Source organism: Pleurodeles waltl, chromosome 2_2 (assembly GCF_031143425.1).
Source record: "Pleurodeles waltl isolate 20211129_DDA chromosome 2_2, aPleWal1.hap1.20221129, whole genome shotgun sequence".
NCBI lineage: Eukaryota > Metazoa > Chordata > Amphibia > Caudata > Salamandridae > Pleurodeles > Pleurodeles waltl.
In genome coordinates this window covers 587878189-587902724 of record NC_090439.1, presented here as the reverse complement: position 1 = coordinate 587902724, position 24536 = coordinate 587878189, and the positions used below count along the sequence as shown (strand labels likewise).

Here is a 24536-nt window from a genome sequence, read left to right as displayed (position 1 = left end):
TCCACAATCGAAGCTTGAATTAGAAGAAATTTTGCGAGGGTGTTTACGTCTTGAACACATGGAACAGTGTCAGGAAAAGAATTAGGTTATTTATGTAAGGAAGTAACGAAAAAACCAGCAATGGTGCATGATCAATTAACAGAGTTGGCAAATAAATAAAATGTGGACATTTCTAAAAGTATACCATTCCAGAGAAACTTTAAAGTACAATTAGACCCCGTACGAGAAATGGCTTATGGGAAAGAAAGATGACAAAAGGATACTCTCGGAGTTGTACAGACTCCTTCTGGCTGAGACGCATCCCACTAAAACCAAGGGACAGAGACGCTGGGAGGCTGAGCTGGGGAGGGAGCTAACAGAAGAGGAGTGGGAGAGTGTTTTTTTTAGATCGCATCACACAGCATACCATGCGTCGGGGTCGGAGATGGCCTACAAGTTGGCTACGTATTGGTATTACACCCCGGCTAGGGTGCACGCCTGGGACACTGCCAAATCTGATCTCTGCTGGAGGGGTTGTGGCAGCCCGGGCACACTTATTCACCTTCTATGGCACTGTCCCAAGTTACATAGGTTTTGGAAAGGGATTCTCGACGATTTGGACAGGGTGTTTCTGACAGAAATTCCTAGGTTCCCCTCATATGTTATATTGGGCTTACCTAACGCCCTCACCTTTCCTCTCTGCTCTCGTAGGGGACGACAGATGGCGTTGGCCCTTAATGCAGCGATACAGGTCATACTGGCTCTTTGGGGTACGGATAGGATCCCAACTTACGCCACCTGGCTCCATAGGCTTTGGTTCATTTTGGCAATGGAGAAACTGTCTTTAGTAGCAACACGGAGGGTGGATGAGACGAGGGACATCTGGAAACCGTTCATACAGATCCTTTCTACGGAATTTAATGAGCTGACTTTCCCTGTTTACCTGAGGGTGTTGAGGTTGCTGGAGGATGCCGGATGACTGGGGCCACCTTGGGGGGGTGGGGAGTGTAGCTGTGCGCTGAGTGGTTCAAGGGATCCGGTAGTGGGAGGGGGGCAGAATTTGAGGTACTGTTGGGCTCGGCGAGGGGAAGCACAGTTATGTTATTGTTTTATGTTGAATGTATTACAATTTCTTTCTGAGCTGGGCACTCTTTGTATAGATCGGCAACCTTTCAATAGGATTGGGGGCGAGGTCCTTTGAAAATAGAACTGTGTCTTACTATGTCAGTGAGCTCTTTCTCTCATTGCTTATGTATTGCTAGAGAATTCTCCTCCATAATTGTTTACCACCCGGCTTGGGTGCAGGCATTGGGCTGTGTTTTTGAATATATATGTTATATACCAATAAACAGATTTGATCCATAATGTACAATTAGATGACAAATCAATTGAAAACGTGCGTTCTCCAGGGTTGCAAATTCATGTCACAGAATTAATTAAATCTGTACATAAATGGAATAATATGGAAAAATATAAAACTAAATGGGCACAAAAGCAAAACGAGAAGAAGAAACAAGCTGAAGAGGCTGAGGAGAAAAGAAAAATTAAAGAACATTCAGGAAAGAAAGATACTGTCACATCATTGATTCAGGTACAGATGTGGATGTTGCAACATTGAAGAAGACAACTACCTGTCACATGTGGAATAGGATGAGGCTTTGGAAACACAAGTGTAGGTTTAATCCAGATAGAAATCAAAATATGATGCGAGTCAGGTACAGATGTCAAATGTCCCAATGCAAACAGCACAAGTTCCTGCACAAAATCAGACTCAATAAATACTGATACCACAAGCTCCTGTAATTCAGCATATTATTAATGTAAGGTGCTTAAATCGGAACCAATTACCAAGAATGAATCGAAATGTGGTGCAAACTCAAAATCCCAAAATGATTCAACCATTTCCAATGATTGATAACAGTGAACTCTTGAAATTTGTCACATCACAATAACGGTGCCCGAGTTGTGATGCAGATTGCATGCTTGGCGCAATCTTAGAGTTAGACCAGAGAGGACCATATCTAGATAGAAAAGTGAATGGCCACCAAGTGTCATTACTCATTCACACAAGAGCTACAAGAACCACTGTACAACAGTGGAAGTGCCAGACCTACCCCTCTCGGGAAAATAAATACAAGTTGTGGGAGTTCTCAATTTTATTAAATTGTATCAGCAACAAGCCTTACAATAATATAAAAAGTACACATCATAAAAGACTAAAAATTCATAATAGCCCAATAGTCACAATTTAAAACATAGTAGCAACAATCACTCTATTCATAAAAAGTCACCTATCCCCAAACAATTAAATATAAATAATTGAATTAAGAACAACTACCCCTCTCCCCATCCACATCTTGGAAGAAGGGCAGCCCTTTGTCAGTACCCGTCCTCTACTTGTGGGGGGACCCGGAGGCAAAGTTCTTGTGCTCACAGTATTTGCTCCACTAGCCTTAAAAAGAGGGAGAAGCCACTGGCGCCTTGCCTCATCAAATTTTTTACAGGCTAGGGTAAAGTGAGCCACATGATCCACCTCCCCAGGGGTGCAGTCACAAAACTCCAAACCTACCGCCAGCCTACGAGTGCAGACCAGGTAGTCTCTGAGAGGCAGAACTCCCAGCCTGTATTTCATATAGAGAGTTCGCTTCAATTCAGGATATAACATATCCATGTAAGCCTAGGGAGCTGGGTCATAGACATTTGTAAAATAATAGTGCATAACTGAATCAGGCCTGAGTTCCTGGTGCACCCTCATCTTACTGAGTTCCCAGTATTGATCTTTTATCAGGCCCACCATATACTTGATAACTCTATCCAGATCCACCCATAGGTCCTTCAACCAAAGGTTCCCTAGAGTCTTTTTAACATAAGCTCCCCAGGAACACCCGCCAAGAACCACCATACGCGATGACTTCCTCCAAAGTTTCTAAGTACACTGCTGCCCTAGGGTTGCGCACTACTCTCGCCCAGTACAATATTGGCCTTATAGCTACTAGTTCTGAAATCAGTATCAAATTTAGTTCTGCATAGAGAGATTTCATGGGGGATCCCAGTCCCAGCCCCAGCCCCAATAAAATTCTCCGAAAATTATTCCCGGCAACCTGCAGCACTCTAACATTCGTGAATCCTCAGAGTTCCGCTCCACAAAGTGCTGCAGCCACTGCTTTTCTAGCATATATCTCCAGGATGATGTTAACACTACGGCCTCCAGCCTTATACTCAAATCTCAATATTGCCCCAGCCGCTTGTTTAAGGGCTATGGCTGCCTTCTGAACTTGGCAGTCCCAACTTAAGTTCTCAGAGAACCTCACCCCAAGATAATCAAAGTGCTTGGTAACCTCACTTGGGTCATGGTTAATCATTGGCTTCCTCCGTAGGCTAGTAGAGGGCTGCAAGGTCATCCCCATGGTCTTCATGGAATTAATGGTTAATGATTTTCCTTCGCAGTATTTCACAAAGCGGGCATGGAGCCTATGGACCGCATTTTCATTGCGTGCCAAACAAACTGCATTGTCTGCAAACAACAATATTGGCACCCTCCTACCCGCTACAAGGGGGGACATCTAACTGCTCCCCTAAAAGGAATTGAGTCACATAGTTCAAAAAAAGGCTAAAGAGTAGGGGTGCCAAGACACAGCCCTGCTGTATGCCCTTTTGTACCTGGAAGGGGTCTGTGCATTCTCCACGCATCCCATACCTTACACTAGCTGTGTTGCCCTTATGCAGAGATGCTATAGCTTTCACTAGGGAGGCATCAGCCCCCAGACCTAGCAGTGACCTCCACAGTTTACTCCTGTCTACTGAATCAAAGGTAGCTTTCATCTTTGAAGACCAGATATAACGAGCACTTCTTGATTATTTATATGAAATCAGGTAGGGACGAATGATCTGGTTGATGGTTCCAATTCGGGGACGAAAGCCCACTTGTACTTCTGTTAACACACCCTGGGTTTCAACCCACCCCTGGAGGCGAATGAGCAGACCTTTCCCTAGGACCTTCCCGGCCCCGTCCAGCAAAAAGATCAGCAGGTAGTTGGCAGGGCATCCTCGATCGCCCTTCTTATAAATTGGAACAATGACGGCAGAACGCCAGGACTACTGTACTATGTTCCCCTCCAGGGCTTCACTGAACAACTTGGTGAGTATTTTGGCCCAATAAGGAGATGCCTCACAGGAAAGGTCCACCGGCACCATATCTGGGCCCGGGGCCTTATTCCTCTTCATTGCTCCCAATGCTCTAATTACCTCTGGGATTAAAATTCTTATCTCACAAGGGGCAGTCGGAGGGGCATCAACCAAGGGGGTACTGTATAATGTGCTAAAATAATCAACCCAGGCAAGGGGGCCTAAGCAGGTTTCTACAACAGTCGCTGCCCCCTTCTCCACTCTTCCCACCAATGCCCAGAATCTTTTTGGGTCATGGTCAACGGTGGTTTCTTTGAGTTCAGCACAGAGTGTTCTTTGGTACGTCCGCTTCTTAATTGCCAGTAGGTGCTTATAGCCCTTTCTATGTACTCTAAATTTTTCTACCCTAGCAGCGCTATCATTGCGCCCGGATAGGGCAAGTGAGACCTCTCTTTTTACCCTTATACACTCCTCATCAAACCAGCCTTTACGACCCGTTTGCCCTTTTCTATTGTTATCACATGGCTTAGATGGTACAGGTTTAGACCACAAGGCCCTCAACTCCCCTATCATTGCGTCGTATGCCACCAGGATAAGGGGGCTGGCAATGGGCGAAGCATCTGAGATAAATTGGCCATAGTTAGCCAATATGAGTTCAAGTTGTGGGAGATCCTGCAGATACTTTTCCCCATCCCACCAAATCCTCTTTCTGCAGTTGGTCAGAACAATCACCCTCTCATATAACCCCAGTGCCTGCCCTATCATTTTTCCAAACCCCAGAACATTTGGCCTCATATTGAGACCAAGTGGGTTGTGATCGCTTTCTATCCTACTAACCACAGCCATATCAAGGATAGCTGCCCACGCTTCCATATTAACAATAACATAATCAATGACAAATTGCGATCTGCCAAAGGATTTATTGGAAGCCTTGCAGAAGCAAAGAGAAATTGCCGCTGTTAAATGTGTGGCGCATAGGAGCGATTGTAGCTGCGTCACCATCGGAAACAGGTATGCTGATGAGGTGGCACACTACTGTGCAACTATGTCATGCACTTACAATGGATCATATATGAAAAAAAGTAATGAGAGAAGTCTACTAGCTATGATCCTGAGAACAGCTGACAACTGTTATGAACTGAGACGAATGCAAGAGAATGTACTAGATGAAGAGAAACAAGGTTGAATCAGACCTGGTTGTGGGATTGATGAAAACAATGTGTGGGTGTCAATGGAGGGAAGACCAATCTTGCCAGATAGCCTACTTGCTCCAATCATACGTTATTTGCATGGGCAGGCTCATTTAGGCAGGAATGCTATAGTCATAACATTTAGGCAGTAGTGGCATAATCCCGAATTCAAAGCACAGGCAGAAGAAGTATACAACCGGTGCGTGACATGTCAGTAGATCAATGTAGGAAAATGAACACTTTACACTGAGTCACATAGGGAGACCAGGGGGCCCTTTACCAGATGGATTTCATTGAAATGTCTGTTTGCAACGGTTTGAGGTATATCCTAGTAATTGTCTGTATCTTTTCCCAGTGGGTGAAAGCTTACCTGACGAGGAGAAATGATAGTCTCACTGTAGCGAAACTGCTTTTTATGGAGCGGATACCTAGGTACGGTATGCCTGTCTCCCTGGAATCTAATCAAGGAACTCACTTTAACAATGAGATTACTAAAATGTTATGTGCAGCATTACGAACTGCCCAAAAGCTCTACTGTAGCTATCATCCAGAGGCTTCTGGAATGATGGAAAACTTGAATGGCACCATTAAGTCCAGACTGGCGAAAACGTATGCATCCACATCCTTGAAATGGCCTGATGCTTTACCTTTGGTACTGATGAGTTTACGAAATACTCCTGATCGAAGAACTGGTTTGTCTCCGCATGACATTTTAACGGGGAGAGAAATGAGATTTCCTACAGTTCCAGCAAATGCACTTTTGAATATTACAGATGACATGGTACTCGATTATTCCAAAGGACTGGCTGATGTGGTGCATTCTGTATCTCAACAGGTTGAAGCTGTGACTGAAACTCCAAGCCAGGACCAGTGACACAACTTGAGCCCTGGCGATTGGGTCTTAATTCAAAAAACATGTGAGAATGTTCCGTTTACAGTCCTGTTGGAAAGGCCCTTTCCAGGTAATATTGATCACCAACACTGCTGTCAAGTATGCCAGAATTTAGAATTGGGTGCATGCTTCGTATACCAAATGAACAAGAGATTCACATAATGAAATAGTGCTAATCTGAATCATTAGAATCAAGAACACTGGTGTGTGTGCCACCGTCCATGGTACGTGAAGAAACTCAAAACTGTGATCAGAGACAGCAGGAAGAAGGTGGGAGTGAAGAAGTTCTAATAGGTGAAGATATTAAGTGTCATATCTCACTGAGTGATGCTGGAGAGACTGTAACTGTTGGAGACGGATATCCTGAATCAGAGGGCAACGCAAGAAGAGCAACTTGGCAACCCAAGAGAGGGTACAAGTTCCGGAGATCAAATAAGAAGGAGACTATCTGATGAGAGCTGGCCTAAGAACATCAGAAAGAAACACTGAATCACTAACACTGAAAATTATAAAGGAAGAGTCAAGTGGTACCAGTGATGCAGAAGGAGAACTAAATACACAGAGAAGTTCAAAGAGAGCGCAAGTACCTTGCTGAAGATACTCATCACCTGAATGGACTTGCTATTTGAGCCAAATTTTGAACATTCCTATTTCTGATATACTTGACTAGATCAAAGATCTGCCAGAACATCCCTGAAATAAAAGTGTTAAGAGAAGAGATCTAGAGACTAAAGAACTGACAAAAGCATTGATAAAGGAAACAAAAAAACTGTGCAACCAAAGAAGATTTCTTGAAGATTACATAGCCCGAGATTAAGATGAAAAAACTTAGGGCTAACATTTTAGAAAAACGCAGAATAGAGTTAGGGATTGTCTAACAAAGATTTGGTTTCTAATATTAATGATAACTAAAGAAGAGAAGAGAAATATATATATATATATATAGAGAGAGAGAGAGAGAGAGAGAGACACAACTGGTCAGATGAACAAGTTGTTGCTGACACTAATGAATCATTGGTAGTAGATCAGATTTTAGAGTCAACATGTGTGTTATAAACAGAAATAGATTTAAGATGTTTCAAGGGATTGTACTTATACTAGTAGTTTTGAAAGTTTTAGTAATACATTTTACACCAGAGACTGAGAAAACAGTACTTGATTTTATAAACACAACACAAAAGCTAATAATAAATAAAAACAAGTTAAAGACATCGTTTGTAGTTTGCATGGATGAGCATTATTCTACAAATGTTTATTCTAGATTAGTGCAAGAATACACTAGAGCTTTAGAGAGTAAGGATTGTTATGTTTGTACCCACATGCCATCTTCAGCTGACGAACAGGTTTCTTTTCATCACATCCCACTTACTTATGCTATATCCTGCAGAATTCTTCTGAGTTTAGTATAAAGACAACAACATTTTGAGTATTATCATTCCAGTTTCAACATTGTGCTTTCGAAAGTGCCATTAATGAAAGATATGAATTTAAACCCACAATCCAAAACCAAGGAGACAGCCTGGCATTATTTCAGACACTTTTTTCCTGTAAATACTGTCAAAGCACATCAAAAGAATCTAACCTGTTCAATGATTTTACAAGAGAGGATTTTCATACAAATGCTAGAAGAAATAAAAGAGAAACTTACAAGGAGTGAATATCTGAAAGAGGATGTGCAGAGAAATGTGTGGAAAAGTGAAGATGAGGTCAGAAAGAAGGTGGCTGTATCTACATTATAATTAGAAGAAAGGTTGAGAGGAAAAATATGTGTTCAAGAGAGCAATAAGTGGAAGGAAAGTGCCAGTAGGAAATAGTTATTATGACCATACATTTGAATTATCGTGTGGAGAATGGCAAATATTAGAAGAGAACATTCCACCAATATCAGCAGTGTACTTTATACGTGGGGGAATATGCATATTTGAGGTTAACTGGATTTTGGGAAGTGATATGTTATTTGGGATTGTTATTTCCCAAAATGTATCATGTACAAACTTTAGAAGCACTAATCATGACACCAGCACACAAAAGGTATACACAAAGTGTGAGTGAGGGAATACAAATAGTGGGAAATATATTTAGAGCTATAATACCAGCAGTGGGTGTGCTCATGAATGATGAAAAATCCAAAGACTGTCAACAGTAGTCAATAAGGTAGCAATCAGCACATCAGGAGCTATAATAGAAAACACAGTGCTTGTAGCTATTAGGTCTATGGTTTTGCAAAATTGCTAAGCATTAGATATTCTTTTAGCTGAAAAGGGCGGAGTCAATAAGATGCTGAGAACTGAGAACTACTGTAGATATATACCAGATAAGAGCAAAAAGATAACATCATATGCTAAAAACATAACTGATTCAGAGCTTGATTTAAAACCTTAAGAAATTCCTAGTGTAGCTGAGAATTGAGAACTACTGTAAATATTATACCAGATGAGAGAAGAAAGATAACAGCATATGCTAACAACATAACTGATTCAGAGCTTGATTCAAAACCTTTAGAAAGTCCTAGCTGTAGGAGGCTGGACTGGCTTGTAGTGAGTACCAAGGGGTACTTACACCTTGCACCAGGCCCAGGTATCCCTTATTAGTGTATAGGGGTGTCTAGCAGCTTAGGCTGATAGAAAAGGTAGCTTAGCAGAGCAGCTTAGGCTGAACTAGGAGACGAGTGAAGCTCCTACAGTACCACTAGTGTCATATGCACAATATCATAAGAAAACACAATACACAGATATACTAAAAATAAAGGTACTTTATTTTTATGACAATATGCCAAAGTATCTCAGTGAGTACCCTCAGTATGAGGATAGCAAATATACACAAGATATATGTACACAATACCAAAAATATGCAGTATAGTAATAGAAAACAGTGCAAACAATGTGTAGTTACAATAGGATGCAATGGGGACACATAGGGATGGGGCAACACAAACCATATACTCCAAAAGTGGAATGCGAACCACGAATGGACCCCAAACCTATGTGACCTTGTAGAGGGTCGCTGGGACTGTAAGAAAACAGTGAGGGTTAGAAAAATAGCCCACCCCAAGACCCTGAAAAGTGAGTGCAAAGTGCACTGAAGTTCCCCAAAGAGCACAGAAGTCGTGATAGGGGAATTCTGCAGGAAAGACCAACACCAGCAATGCAACAACGATGGATTTCCAGACTAGAGTACCTGTGGAACAAGGGGACCAAGTCCAAAAGTCACGATCAAGTTGAGAGTGGGCAGATGCCCAGGAAATGCCTGCTGTGGGTGCAAAGAAGCTACTACTGGGAGGTAGAAGCTGAGGATTCTGCAGGAACGACAGGGCTAGAAACTTCCCCTTTGGAGGGTGGATGTCCCACGTTGTGAAGAGTCGTGCAGAAGTGTTTTCCCGCCGAAAGACCGCAAACAAGCCTTGCTAGCTGCAAAGCTCGCAGTAAGGGTTTTTGGATGCTGCTGTGGCCCAGGAGGGACCTGGATGTCACCAATTGCGTCAGGGGACAGAGGGGGTGCCCAGCAAGACAAGGAGCCCTCTCAGAAGCAGGCAGCACCCGCAGAAGTGCCGGAACAGGTGCTACGAAGTGGAGTGAAACGGTGCTCACCCGAAGTTGCACAAGAGAGTCCCACGCCACCGGAGGACAACTCAGGAGGTCGTGCAATGCAGGTTAGAGTGCTGTGGACCCAGGCTTGGCTGTGCACACAGGAAATCTTCGTGGAGTGCACAGGAGCCGGAGTAGCTGTAAAACACGCAGTTCCCAGCAATGCAGTCTGGCGTGGGGAGGCAAGGACTTACCTCCACCAAACTTGGACTGAAGAGTCACTGGACTGTGGGAGTCACTTGGACAGAGTTGCTGAGTTCAAGGGACCTCGCTCGTCGTGCTGAGGGGAGACCCAGAGGACCGGTGATGCAGTTCTTTGGTGCCTGCGGTTGCAGGGGGAAGATTCCGTCGACCCACAGGAGATTTCTTCAGAGCTTCTAGTGCAGAGAGGAGGCAGACTACCCCCACAGCATGCACCACCAGGAAAACAGTCGAGAAGGCGGCTGGATCAGCGTTACAGTGTCGCAGTAGTCGTCGTTGCTACTTTGTTGCAGTTTTGCAAGCTTCCAGCGCGGTCAGCAGTCGATTCCTTGGCAGAAGGTGAAGAGAGAGATGCAGAGGAACTCTGATGAGCTCTTGCATTCGTTATCTAAAGAATTCCCCAAAGCAGAGACCCTAAATAGACAGAAAAGGAGGTTTGGCTACCTAGGAGAGAGGATAGGCTAGCAACACCTGGAGGAGCCTATCAGAAGGAGTCTCTGACGTCACCTGCTGGCCCTGGCCACTCAGAGCAGTCCAGTGTGCCAGCAGCACCTCTGTTTCCAAGTTGGCAGAGGTCTGGAGCACACTGGAGGGGCTCTGGGCACCTCCCAGGGGAGGTGCAGGTCAGGGGAGTAGTCACTCCCCCTTCCTTTGTCCAGTTTCGCGCCAGAGCAGGGCTGGGGGATCCCTGAACCGGTGTAGACTGGCTTATGCAGAAATTGGCACCATCTGTGCCCATGAAAGCATTTCCAGAGGCTGGGGGAGCCTACTCCTCCCCTGCCTTAACACCTTTTTCCAAAGGGAGAGGGTGTAACACCCTCTCTCTGAGGAAGTCCGTTGTTCTGCCTTCCTGGGCCAAGCCTGGCTGGACCCCAGGAGGGCAGAAACCTGCCTGAGGGGTTGGCAGCAGCTGCAGTGAAACCCCTGAAAAGGCAGTTTGGCAGTACCCGGGTCTGTGCTAGAGACCCTGGGAATCATGGGATTGTCTCCCCAATACCAGGATGGCATTGGGGGGGCAATTCCATGATCTTAGACATGTTACATGGCCATGTTCGGAGTTACCATTGTGAAGCTACACATAGGTAGTGACATATGTGTAGTGCACGCGTGTAATGGTGTCACCGCACTCACAAAGTCTGGGGAATTTGCCCTGAACCATGTGGGGGCCCCTTGGCTAGTGCCAGGGTGCCCACACACTAAGTAACTTAGCACCCAACCTTTACCAGGTAAAGGTTAGACATATAGGTGACTTATAAGTTATTTAAGTGCAGTGGTAAATGGCTGTGAAATAACGTGGACGTTATTTCACTCAGGCTGCAGTGGCAGGCCTGTGTAAGAATTGTCAGAGCTCCCTATGGGTGGCAAAAGAAATGCTGCAGCCCATAGGGATCTCCTGGAACCCCAATACCCTGGGTACCTCAGTACCATATACTAGGGAATTATAAGGGTGTTCCAGTATGCCAATATGAATTGGTAAAATTGGTCACTAGCCTGTTAGTGACAATTTGTAAAGAGAGAGCATAACCACTGAGGTTCTGGATAGCAGAGCCTCAGTGAGACAGTTAGGCATCACACAGGGAACACATACATATAGGCCACAAACTTATGAGCACTGGGGTCCTGGCTAGCAGGGTCCCAGTGACACATAACAAACATACTGAAAACATAGGGTTTTCACTATGAGCACTGGGCCCTGGCTAGCAGGATCCCAGTAAGACAGTGAAAACACCCTGACATACACTCACAAACAGGCCAAAAGTGGGGGTAACAAGGCTAGAAAGAGGCTACTTTCTCACACTAGCATAGCTCAAAACTTTTCCAAAGGGTTTGCAACAGTTACAACCTGGCTGAAAGAATTAGGAGGAGGAATCCTTAAAACTATATTAGTACATATCATAGAATTAATAGTTTGTCTCTTGACTACTCTAGGTATATATAAAGCTATTAAAATGGTATTAACCAAGTAAAGAGTGAGAGAACTCAACAAGAGAATGAGATGAGATTTGAAACTGAGTTACAGAGGTAATAATGAATGATTCCAACAAATGAATTTGCTAAAGTAGGATTGTGATGTTTATAAACCATAAAGGGGGTTGGATTTGCAAAGGCGTTTTATAAAAAATAAAAATGTGATTATTAATGTGAGGGAATTATGCTAGGCATAACTGCAGTTGCTTCGTAGTTATAAATGTGTTTGAACTCTGCATAACCTATGTTGCCTGACTTGCAAACTTGCTGGCATTAACACATACTTTTAACAAATGTTTCACTTATAACCGCTGCATGACTTATACGTGTTTCAAAACGTAAATTCAAAACTTTCTCATCTAAAACAATGGAAGCAGTATTAGTTCTATCCTTTTGCTTGTAAACCTGCTTTGCAATGCGCGGACGTTTATGAAATATAGAACAAAACTGTAACTAGTATGAATGGCAAAACAAGGTGAATGTTGTGTTTTATTCTTACAGAAGAAAGTAAAGTACACATGGGAAACTGGAGTCACATATCCATCAACCCCCAAGAAATGAATAATCCATTGTTTTGAAAGTCTCAACATGCAAAGAAGAAGAAAACTTTGTTACAAATGAAAATATATAAAAGAGGTGTCTGAGGGAAAGAGTAGGGGGTTCCTAATGCAGTGTAGGGTAGAAACGAGAGGGTGCTACTTAGGTTCCATTGTTCCTTTGATCGTTACTAGAGAAAGACAGAAATGAGAGCTGATAGACTATTGCATTGTAGCCTAATAGCTGAAGCACATTTGCCGATATCTGTGGGAAACTGTGTTAGCAATAGAGAATTTAATATTTGTGTAATGTTTTAACAAACCTTCTCAGACTGCAATAATAGTTGAGTTACTGACTCATTTTTGTAGAGAATTTCTGCTGTATAAACTGAGATGAGTAGAACAGGGACAGATTTAGGACACATTTCATGCATATGTTCTGTATATTTTAATTGAGTAATAAATTAATTTCAACTATAAAAAATAATTTAAAACCTTTTTTAACTCTCATCATTGACTGCTAGAAATTGTTGAGCATAATTTATGTTGCAGCTTTTTAATAATTATTAATAATAACAGCCACCGGACAAGATCCATAGTAGGGCCCAGAGAAGAAGAAATAATAAGTGGTATCAGAGATAAAAGATATATGATCATTGATTTGATTGAGACTGCCAGATTTTTGGACTAAAGACCCACCAGCTACCATATACAAAGAACAGCCAGACCTAATTCTCAGGGAAGAGGTGTTCAATACGAATAAATATCCTACAGTATCTTGAAGTAAGGCGGTTTTGTGGCAGCATTTATTGCATGGGGAATTAGGGTTTGTACCTACATGTCCAAAGATCTCCAACCTTCCCTGTAAAAAGAGCTACTTATGTTCAATGAAAATCACCATGATCTACTAATATTATTAGTGTTTTAATAGTGAATATGTCAGACAAGTTAACATTAGTAGCTACCTCATGCAAGAATACCAGCAGTGATCACCTCAGTGGATCAGTCACCATTGCCAGCAGCAATGTAAAAACACTTTATAAATTTGAAATGCCTCCTGATGGGTAATACATGAAAGCCATAACTTCAATTCCCCGGCACCAAGGTAATCATATTAGTAATAAGTGTCTCCAAACACACATGATTTATCAGTGAAATATCAGTTTAAATAAATTATGGAAATCAATTTTTCTGAAAACTTCAGCTTATGAATTCTGAAACAACACATTTTCAGATGGGGTACATGGTTTTCAATTTTAGGATACATATACAAATTCATACAAACAAAAAAAGTTTAATTTAGAATGCAGGGCTACTCACAGGAAAGGAACTTACAGGTAGATGGGGAGCTACCAGCAGCTCACAAGCTACTCATTGGAGAAGCCTGTGTAAGACCCTTTGCTTTTTTAAATCTGTGCAGAACCACTAAAAAAGGTGACCCAGGTATGCAAGAAAACTTAACACAATTATTAAGGCTGCATTAACAATGGAATATGTGGAACGTAGAGAGAAAAAATAGTATTCCCATGCAAATTTGCAAAGCGGAAACAGAAGATTATAAATGAATAGGGAGAAAAGAACCAAAAGGGAGGAACAGGATAAGCATTAGGTAATTTCAAGAATTAAAGACAATACACCTACCTAGAACGTTTAGAGAAAGTACATTGATACTTAGCCCAACTGATATTACAAGGTATAAACAACTCTAATAAGACAAGTCTTGGACATTATCATATAAGCAAATCAATGTATGACTGGCTAAATACTAAAAAAAAATGAAACTTTAGAATGGACAATACCTTTGTCATATCCAACTTGCAACATGGGAAGCATCTTTTTGCACGATCTTAAAGTCTGTGTATGGATAAAGATAGAAAACACATCAGGGGTGAAATAGTAATATATGTGCATCCTACTGTCAACACATCATTGCAACAAAGATTCAGTAAAAAAGAGAGCACAGTACCTTATGCCATAAACATTGTAATTTTAACAATGAATCTATATATAAGAAAGATACTGACTGACGTTTGCAAACAATCTCTCTATGCTCTATGCAACGCGTGGTCATTGTTTAAGATAAACAAGTGCTCCAATCAACAGTGAACTATGAAAGTCGCAAATCTAGGCATTAAGGGTTTCCTTCTAAGTTTAGTGCAGATACACCCCCGGAGCATGCTTGGAAGTTTATGCCAATTTTAGATTTCCATTCAAATTTCAATAGCCAGACATTTACTCCTGAAGAATGTTTAGAGTTGAGCAATCCTCAGGAGTTAGGCATGGAGGAAAAGCATGTCTGCACTTTTAACGTTTATCCACTGAAGATAAAAAATAACTCACTTCTCTGAAAGTTCCATGCAACTAGAGTTGTTCTGATGTGCTTCATAACCACATTCAAATATTTATACAGTCTGCTTGGGCACTAAGTGTAGGTGCACAAACTAGAGGTGAAAAATCAATGAGGAGGTTTGTGAACAGCAACAGTTACAATTTTGTGAAGGCTGCCTACCTTTCAAGGTCACCCTTTGCCACTCCACCAGGAACATCATTCTTCCCACTATAACCTTAAATCTATGATTCAGCCAAACACGGCATAAATGTAAATATGAGTTAGTGTGCTCATGGGGACAATTATAGGGTGTCTAGTTTACATTTTGATGAGCAAAAATGTGACGTAAGCCAATCTAAAGTACAACTCTACTCAACTCACAAAAATGCAGCAGTTAAAAATCCTATTAGAAAGGCTTCAGCTAACAACCCCATACCATAGGGAATACCTCAGACAGTACTGCCATCATTTTCAAACCTGCCTTTGTTATTACAGAAAGAAAAAAGTTCAACGAAAATCTGTTCACCCCTTATAAATGGAGCATTCTAGCCCAACAGCTGAGCCACGTCCCCTCTGCACAAAAACTTAACCAACCGAGAAGTGTTTCAAGCAAATTAGGGTTATCTGAAATTATACTTAGACCGAACCAATTTCTAAATATCCTTACAACTTTCATCATCGGAGCAATGTTAGGTATCTTAAATAAAAAAAGCATAATATCTTTAGCGTTGAGTGAGATGGTGATATGTGAATTACGGTTAGTTCTCTGTTTTTGTGATGCTTCTTGTGACGTTTCTTGAGCTTTGCGAACAGTTCTATTGCCCCAGCAAAAAAAGCACAAGGGGCAAGAACAACACATGTTTAGTGAGCAGGAATCTCTCTTAAAAGTAAATTCACCTTTTGATCTAATGGCCATTGGTCAATTACATGACAGCTTAATGACTAACAATATGCAGTAATCCAAATCACCTTTCACAGAAAACTCTTGGTCAATGAAAGTAAGTTTAATTGCATCAAAGGATTTGTCTGTGTCAAATGTAATACTGACAGCAGAGTCTCTTGGAAAAAAGTGTTGTAGCTGGTGCCCCTAACATGGTTGCTTCCTTGTTCAGAAAAAATGTCATACATACACATCGCATGAGCCCAATGAGACAAGAAGCCTCAGGCCCTTTGAAAGCCTGCTTCTTCCACTCACTGCGGCCCAATCCCATGGCCCCGTCAATTACAATGGAGACAAGATTCACATCGCCACAGACTTCTTGCGGTAGACCAATGACAAAAGGAAGGCGTTCTTGGCCCTCTGGCCACAACTCCAGAAGCTAGACATAAAATATGGCCTGTTAGAACCTGCCGGCATGTGGATCACAAAGGACAGCAGATCCACTGACTTCTTCGACCCAGATGCCCTAAGCCACTTCTTCGAAGAATCGTTGACCACACCATGGAACATGCCCCGTCAGACAGACAGCTAGACTCTTGCCCTAAGCCCTCCTCCCCTACTTCTGCATCCAGAGGCCACTGGCGCTCTGACAGGAGCCACCATAGGGGCACAGCAATGGAGCGACTGCCCTGCTCCCAAGATGGCAGGGATCTGGCCCTCCAGGTGGTTGTAGCGCTCACCCAGGACAGAGTCACAATAAATCCTGCTCCCATTGAAACCCCCCCCAATCAAAAGACTGCGATCTGCCTGTTGACATTGCCACGCCGGACCCCCCAGAACCCCTCTCACAACCTACCTTGTCTTGGACTGTGCTGCGTTGGACAAGAATCTTTACAACCCCTGGCTCCTTGCTGGCTAGTGGATGAGTATACCACCTGCACTTACCTGTTTGCCATTGAGATTGCCTAAGTTGTTAAATGTTACTGCTTTTTGCTCATTGCCCACAAAATATTTCTACATTTCAATACAAATGTTTCAATTGTTCCAATTGCTGCATAATAATGCAGTTGCACTGTTCTCATCTGACGCTATTATGCACACCTACGTATTGCTCTGCGAGGACTATTGTTACCTTCCCATTGGGACTGCTTACGTTACGTCACATTCACTGCACATTGCGCAGGGCTGCACTCACACACCAGCGAACGGCCTAGGCACTGTCATCCCTAGGCTTCCCTTCCCACTTGTCATCTATTCATTTATCTGGTGCCCTAAGACCAGTCGCTATCCACTGGCCCGAACAATCCCTCCCCGCCAACTGCTTCACCCCTCTACATGCACACTGGTCTCATCACCCTCTCCTGGCAGGCACCCTACCCTAACCTGATGCGGTACTAAACCAACCCCTCTTCCCAACGGCCTAATGCAGATTCCATCCTTCAATCTCACCATGTGTGCCCACCTCCCGCTCCCTCGCTGCAGCCCCCCGGCATGCTGGTGCTACAAGCTTAGACCTGCAGATAACTGATCTAGAAGCTCTCCAGAAAGTGCTCCTAACCTAGAATCAGGTTACGCTTTTTACCACAGTACCGAGAAGTTCTGCCCACATTACACTGAGACCTCACAATGAATCCCTCCTCTTACTCTGTCTTGCCCCTCTCTCCCATGGTCCACCCCTTCCCTTTCCCTCTCTCTCTCCCAAACCCCCTCACTTCACCACCCCCTTTGTCTTAAAAGTTCTGTAACCCAGCGCCATGCCCGGCCCACATGCCATCCCGATGTTGGCCACCCTGCAAGCGCCTACCTCTTCCCTACGTACCGTCTCCTGGAATGTTAACAACCTAACACACTACATCAAGCGCAAGAAGGTGCTCTCTTACATGCAGTCCAAAAGGGTGGATGTGGCTCTGCTGCGGGAGACCCATCTGTCACGCTCGGAGTCTGAAAAGCTGTGACAGGATTGAGTGGGATGAGTGCATCACAGCAGCTGCCCAGAGCAGTCAGTGTCCAGGACCGGCACCCGCAGAAAAAGCGGTGTCGTAATCCTCATTCGAAAATCCCTACCCGTCTCTGTCCTCAAGTCCTGGTCTGACCCAGACGGACGCTATGTCTTTGCGAAACTGAAACTCAGGGAATGGACCCTGGGTCTTGGCTCGGTCTACGTGCCCTCGGTCTCCAAGCGTCTATTCTTCCTACAACTCAAATGCCTCCTCACGGATATCAGTGTTTTTCACCTTCTCATTGGGGAGACTGGAACCTTTGTGCGGGACGCAATGCTGGACCACAGTGGCCCCCTGGACACCGGAAATAACACCGACAGAGCCTTCCTAAATGACGTGATCTCTGACCACCGCCTGGAACATCACTGGCGACCCTCCCACCCAGTGGACGGGGAATACACTTTCTTATCCACAGTACACGGCACCCAATTCAGGCTAGACTACTTCCTACTTTCTCAACAAATAGTGGCCCTTGCCCAGGAATCACAAATCCTAGAGGCAGCACTGTCCGACCATTCCGCAGTCCGGCTCACCTTAGACATGGGCTTAACCTCCCCAGGCTGAAAACTGTGGCACCTGAGCGTGGCACGCTATGGCACCCCCTCAGGACAAAAACAACTTTGCTCCCATGTCTCCTCATACCTATCGGACAACAAGGGCTCGGTCTCATCACACATATCCTGTGGGCAGCAGCGAAGGCTACCATACATGGCTAATGTATGAGAGATGTGGCCATAGACAATAATAGGCAGGCAAGCCCAGCAGAAAGATCTAGAGGCAGACATGATGACACTCTCACACCTCTACACTGCATAACTTTCCCCTGCTACCCTCCGCAGGCTGGAAAAGGCTTGCATGGACCTTAATGCTCTGTCCCCCACAAGGCCGAATACGCACTACAAAGGCTCAAGGGCCACCACTACAAACAGAGCGAGAAGGCAGGACGTGGCACTCACTATGCCTGCCCTTCGATCTGCATATGGCTCGGTATTCACATGACCGGATGCTTTACATGCCAGAGGTGACAGCGGATACTACCTGCTTGGAGGCCTTTTATGATAACATCCACCTACCTCTTAACGATTCAGGTAGAGCCCTTCTAGACGAGGAGATCAGCAAGACTGAAATCGAGCAAGCCATTTCCGGCCTACCTTACCCTAAAGCTCCCGGGGAAGATGGCTTCCTCACGGAGTTTTATAAATGAATGGGCGGGATGTAGTTGACACTCTCTACAATGCCTTCCATGAAGGCCAAACAGACAGGTTTCCTTGGATCCATCTCCAACAATGCGGTGATAGCGGGCCTCCCCGAGCAAGGAAAGGACCCTCTCCTCTGTGGCAGCAACAGGCTTATATCATTACTCATCAACAGGGATATCAAAATAGTTGCTGGAGTCCTTGCAGCTAGCCTTCGGGAGGTGATCCCAACCTTGATCCACCACACGCAGGTGGGTTTTGTCCCTGCACACACTTAAAGGAATCACCTCCAAACCCTTGAGCACACTCTATGGGCTGCCTAGGACCTCCAGGATGAGGCACTTGCCCTCTCTCTGGATGCAGAGAAGATGTTCATCCGGACAGAGTAGGGCTACCTCTTTGCAACCCTGCAACAGTTCGGCCTGGGGGAAGGGTTTATCTCCAAGGGCTGCTGGCTATATGATTCCTCCACGGCTTAGGTGAAATGCGTCGGCTTTCTGTCTGAACCATTTCCGATCAGACGTGGGACTCAACAGGGTTGTCCGTTGTCGCCCCTGCTGTTCCCCTTAGCAATGGAACCCCTCGCAGCTACCATACGCCAATCTCCACTACCCTCTGGGATCCCTATAACAGGAGGGCCCTTTATGTTCTACCTGTACGTGGATGACGTACTCCTCACCCTCACTGATCTACCACAAAGTCTCCTGGCTCTGCAAGACATCGCTCGATTTCCAGCGCTTTCAGGGTACCAGGTAAACTGGGACAAAAGCGAAGCCCATCCCATCTCACGAACGACCAATTGGCTGCGATAGTGGGACACCCCTTCCGCTAGAAAGCGTCACAACATAAATACCTAGAGGTCTAGAGGTCTAAATAAACAGGGGCCTGGAAAGCATGATAACTGATAATATAGAGCCTCTGATAACCGCATGAAACTCGACTTTGCTAAGTGGTCACATCTTGGACTTTCTATGTGGGGGCTAGTGCAGGTGGTCCAAATGGTGACCCTACCACTGTTCACCTATGTATTAGGCATGCTGCCCTTTCTGACCCAGCTATGATCAGTGGATGCCGGTATGTGTTCTTTTATTTGGGGTCTAACCACTCTAGCGTAGCACGGACCAAACTCTTGGCACATCACTCATGCAGCAGTATGGGTCTCCCCTCAGCTGAGCATTATGCCCTTGCCCTGCATCTATCTCAGCTGGCTTACATGATCCCCGGTACACGGACCCCACCCCCGTTGTGGGTAGCATCAGAGAGATCCATACTGGCCCATGGGAAAGGCTTGCAACTGATCTACGGGTGCGGGGGCCTCAGACGCAACGCACCATGTTGAAATCCTGGCACCAAACCCACATTCTCCATAACATACTCCCTCTCCTCCATGAACACGCGTCGGTTTGGGGGAGCTCGGTCTTCCGCATAAGGGAAGGGCTCTGGCCTAGGGCAGTTGGCAAACAGCGGGCATCACCAGCCTACACCAGATCCTGGATGGAGGCGCCCTCAAATCCTTCACAAAGCACCAGTAGGAATTCAGATTGTCACCCCAACAGGAATGGAGATATCTCCAACTCAGGCACTGCCTCCAGAAATACCTTGAACCCTTCTGCCCTCTCTGGTAGCATAATACCTTAGAACGTGAAGTCATTTCCGTGGAGTCATGTCCCAGTTCTACGTTCTAATAAACTGTCATCTCCTTTCACGCCCCACTCCTCCTTAACCTCCGCACTAAATGTCAGAATCTGCTACAAGCAGACTACGAGGAGAGGGATTGAGCTGACTCAACTGAGGGACGCAAGAGGCCTGCCTGAAGTTTTGCCTATCCAGGGCACTGCACGGCTGGCACTGGACCCCTCTGAGGCTACATGTGGCGGGCTTATTGCCCTACTACTCTTGCTGGAGCTGCCCCACGGACCATTGTAACCTATTGGATATACTCTGCGACTGTCCCTCGATCCAGCCTATCTGGAACGCAGTGTGGCCCACACTGCGAGAAACACTGCCACTCAGAACACCTGCACCATGCCCTTTTAACACGATACAGGGAATGCCCGAGATCTTTCTCGCCCCCAGTGCCACTTTCTGCACACGGCCCTCACCACTGCAAAAATAGGCATCCCCCTACCCATGAGGCTGACGGCTAGGTATCAGGCAGACTCACACGAGCTTATCATCTATGCTCTCCAAGACAGAATGGAAGCCTTTCTACGGCCCCGGTTTCCCCTGCTAGCACTGTCTCAGATAAGGTATGCAATGTCTGCTTCCTCCCACTCCGAATGCCATGAAGGCTGGCCACACACCGATATATCCCAAACCCAGGACGAAAGACCCCTCACCTAGCACATATGCGCTCCCCGCTCCCACCCGCTGGGCCCCCACCCTCTTCATCACCCCCACAAATCGAATACCCCTCGGCCAAATACGCACTTGCAGCGTAATACACTACAGACGTCAGAGGGGACCACAAACCCCTACGCGGAGCGAACCGATGCAGATACACCATGATATAAGTATTGAGCATTGCCTCATCGCCCTCTCCCCAACCTCCTTGTACACAATGCCTGGCCTTGTAATTACTGTTTTGTTGTGCACGGTTTTCCACTGCTCTTTACCAATAAAAAAAATGCAAAACAAAACAAAATGTGCAGTTCAAATTTGAGGTACTAAACCAGTGCCAATTCTTCAAATTACCGTTTGCTTTGCTGTCAAGAAAATCATGAACAGTGGAAATTCTTGCCCATAATGATTACTAACAATGAGTCTACTCAGGAAGATGCATAAGGCAGAGATGAAAAGGATGTTCAGACAAATAAATTACGCCTGTTCTCATTCTATCGCCATATTAACCTTTCTCTATGGGTGTCATCTGGTTTCGGCAGACGGTTGGGTTTACCCTGCAAATGGTGCCATTTATGTTTGACTTTGTTCTACAAACATTGGTTCCAGTGAGAGTTCTACTTCTGCACCGGATGCCCATTACTCTGTATTAAGAAATGCACCTGTCACGAAGCACCTCCAATTCTGCAGCTAGCCATCACAATTTGCTTATCTTTCTTAAAATCTTGTTAAGCCCTGGTCTGAGGATTCGATCTGCACACAAACAACGACACATGCACTAGGATCTGAGAAAAGCAGATACCATTTTTATTCCAATTGATACTAAGGAAGATACAGGGTACCTGGCTTCTTAATTTAAGTATTTTTTTTTTTACATATAAACTGATCCTGACATAACTGGTTGGGAGGGAGAGAGAGAGCAGAGGTATGGATGATAGAAGTGACCCCCGCTCTTCCTGCAAAAGAATACGCTCTTACATTATCTACCTTACAGCTGCTGGTTACCATAACACTTTAATCAATCGTGAAAGAGACTTGAATTTTTGGCTTATAACTTGCCACACCTGGAGCCTGTAATCGTCCATAATTATCAGTTTAGGCGAATAATTGTTTACAACATAAGCAGCTTCACGCCAGATGTATCCTAGATTCTCTGCAAGCTATCAGCCTTTGAGAGAAGGTTCACCTGCTTCTAGCTTTGTCAAAGTGTTATTCTTCTTACTAAATGTTGCTCTAATCATTAGTGGATTACTTCGTTTGCATCTCCGTTGAACTGGTGTAAATACTAAAAGAACCACCACTTGGTTGCACAGAAATGCCCCTCTCACACCACCCCAAACCACTGCATTCAACTAAGGAATTGAATTGGGTAAGGGTACATATTTTTACAACTTTTCCACAACTGGGAGTAATTTCTAACCTCCTATAACATTTCATATCACAGTCTGATAGGGTCGTAATCCTAGCTGGGCAGGATTTTAATCCCCATAGTAATTGCAGGTCTGGGGTTGGAGGAACACTTTGAAATATGCTACTGTTCTTCAACAGTTTGTCTAGTAGCTTCTGCACAAGATCATTTACCCAGTCTGCCCTAAATTTTAGTATGAACCTTAGGCCTGTGGCTGTAATGCATCAATAGATTATAGACAGAACTGCCTTGCTTTTGGTTGTCTTCCAAAATGTCTCCAGGACCATGAGCATTCTATTGATGTTTCTCACTCCGTTTCCCGGTTAAGAAGACACTATAAAGGGGCGTGGCCAAGGTGGCGACCACGCGAGTCAAGCAGTGAGGAGCTCCGCTGCCCTCAACCCCTCAGTGCAGGCCTCCCGAGCCATCATCCCCGCAGAAAGAGGGGTCCCATATATACATATATTTCTATGTGGCCCACAACAGTTCGCATTGTACTTGCATCTCGCACTAAAACAAATATCTCATATGATAGTTGAGAGGGAACAGTTGGCCAAAGGTACTCTGAAAACCATACTGGCTAAAAATCCCAAAAGATACAGGGAGCTGACTGCGATAGTGTTGTCCACATGTTGGGCCTGGCATGAACTGGGAAGACTGGGAAGATTTCCTCAAATTACTACACTGCTGATACCAATAGCTCATAATCCGTCTACAGCATTGACCAAAGAGAAACTCATCTTTTTGTAAAGCCCTGATGCAATAGTTGGGTCAACTGTGTGGGGAAGGTATATTCCTAACAATAAAAGACTACGGCAGTCAAAAGCTACAAACTATACTCAATACATGTATTTATTTTCATATTAAACACACATTCAGGAGTACATACCAAGCTCCTAGGGAACCACCACAGGTCATATTACTTATTAAAATTATACAATGGCAAGATGCAATGTGGCGGGTATCCAAACTATATCAGATGGTGGGACTATATAACTAGGGCAATGAGCGATACAGGCAAAGGGGTAGAGATTTTGGATGAATGCTTGTTGTATCAGTGTCATATCAAGTTTGTACGACAAGTGGAATGTACTCCAGTTTTCTTGCAAAGACTCAACCCTTAGTGTAGTCTTGGATGCCAGAGATGCCGTGAAGAATAAAGTTTTTTTTTTTTGCATATGGCCTAGACTTGTCCAGGTGCATGTATACTGGATGCAGACCCTAATTAACAAGTTACTTAAATTTGGTAATACTCTTTCTGGCGGATACCCCATCTAACTGAGGAGCTCTGACCTCTAGAATATCCCCCAGATTAAATAATAGGCCCAGATCCATCTAGATCTATATTCCCAATATATAATATTGCTTGTTACCAAAGTCATAACATGCATATATTCTAGACAACCCTCCTTGGGCCTTTAGGACTTGCTCATGCTCATATTGAGTCCAGTTATGCTCATCACCAACAACCTCCTGGAAAGCTCTCAGGTTCTTTCAGGTACATGAGCATATCATTAGCAAAGAGGGATAATTGGAAGAAAAAAAACATTACCTGATAGCCTAGCCCTCTAATACCTCTGTTTGTTCTTATAATGCCTTTGAGGGATCTATTTAACCAAGATATAAAAAAAGAAAGGAGAAGACTTAACAGTAAACTGGTAAACTGAATTCCACTAATTAGGGCAGTGGCACTAGGACCATCTTACAGTACCCCAACCAATGGCAGACGCTAAGAGGTTGTGCACATTTCATACTGGGCTGCATTGAGAAATAGCCACTGGACACCATGAATAGCCACTCAGCAATAAGAGGATAAAAATACTGCCTTTTGTCTATGGTAATGGATCTTGCTAATATTATGTACCCCTGTGGTATCAGGGTAAGGACAAAATGAAGAGGAAGGCACAA

General features: G+C 44.4%; 1 protein-coding gene across 1 annotated transcript in view; it reads right to left on the bottom strand.

Annotated features, from left to right (window-relative positions):
* SPIDR (scaffold protein involved in DNA repair) overlaps nucleotides 1-24536 on the bottom strand; it is a 1761208-nt gene that overhangs the window by 1683399 nt on the left and 53273 nt on the right. Inside the window, exon 3 of the mRNA XM_069220129.1 lies at nucleotides 14275-14329. Coding sequence (XP_069076230.1) covers nucleotides 14275-14329 — 55 coding nt within the window. The remainder of the gene's footprint in view (nucleotides 1-14274; nucleotides 14330-24536) is intronic.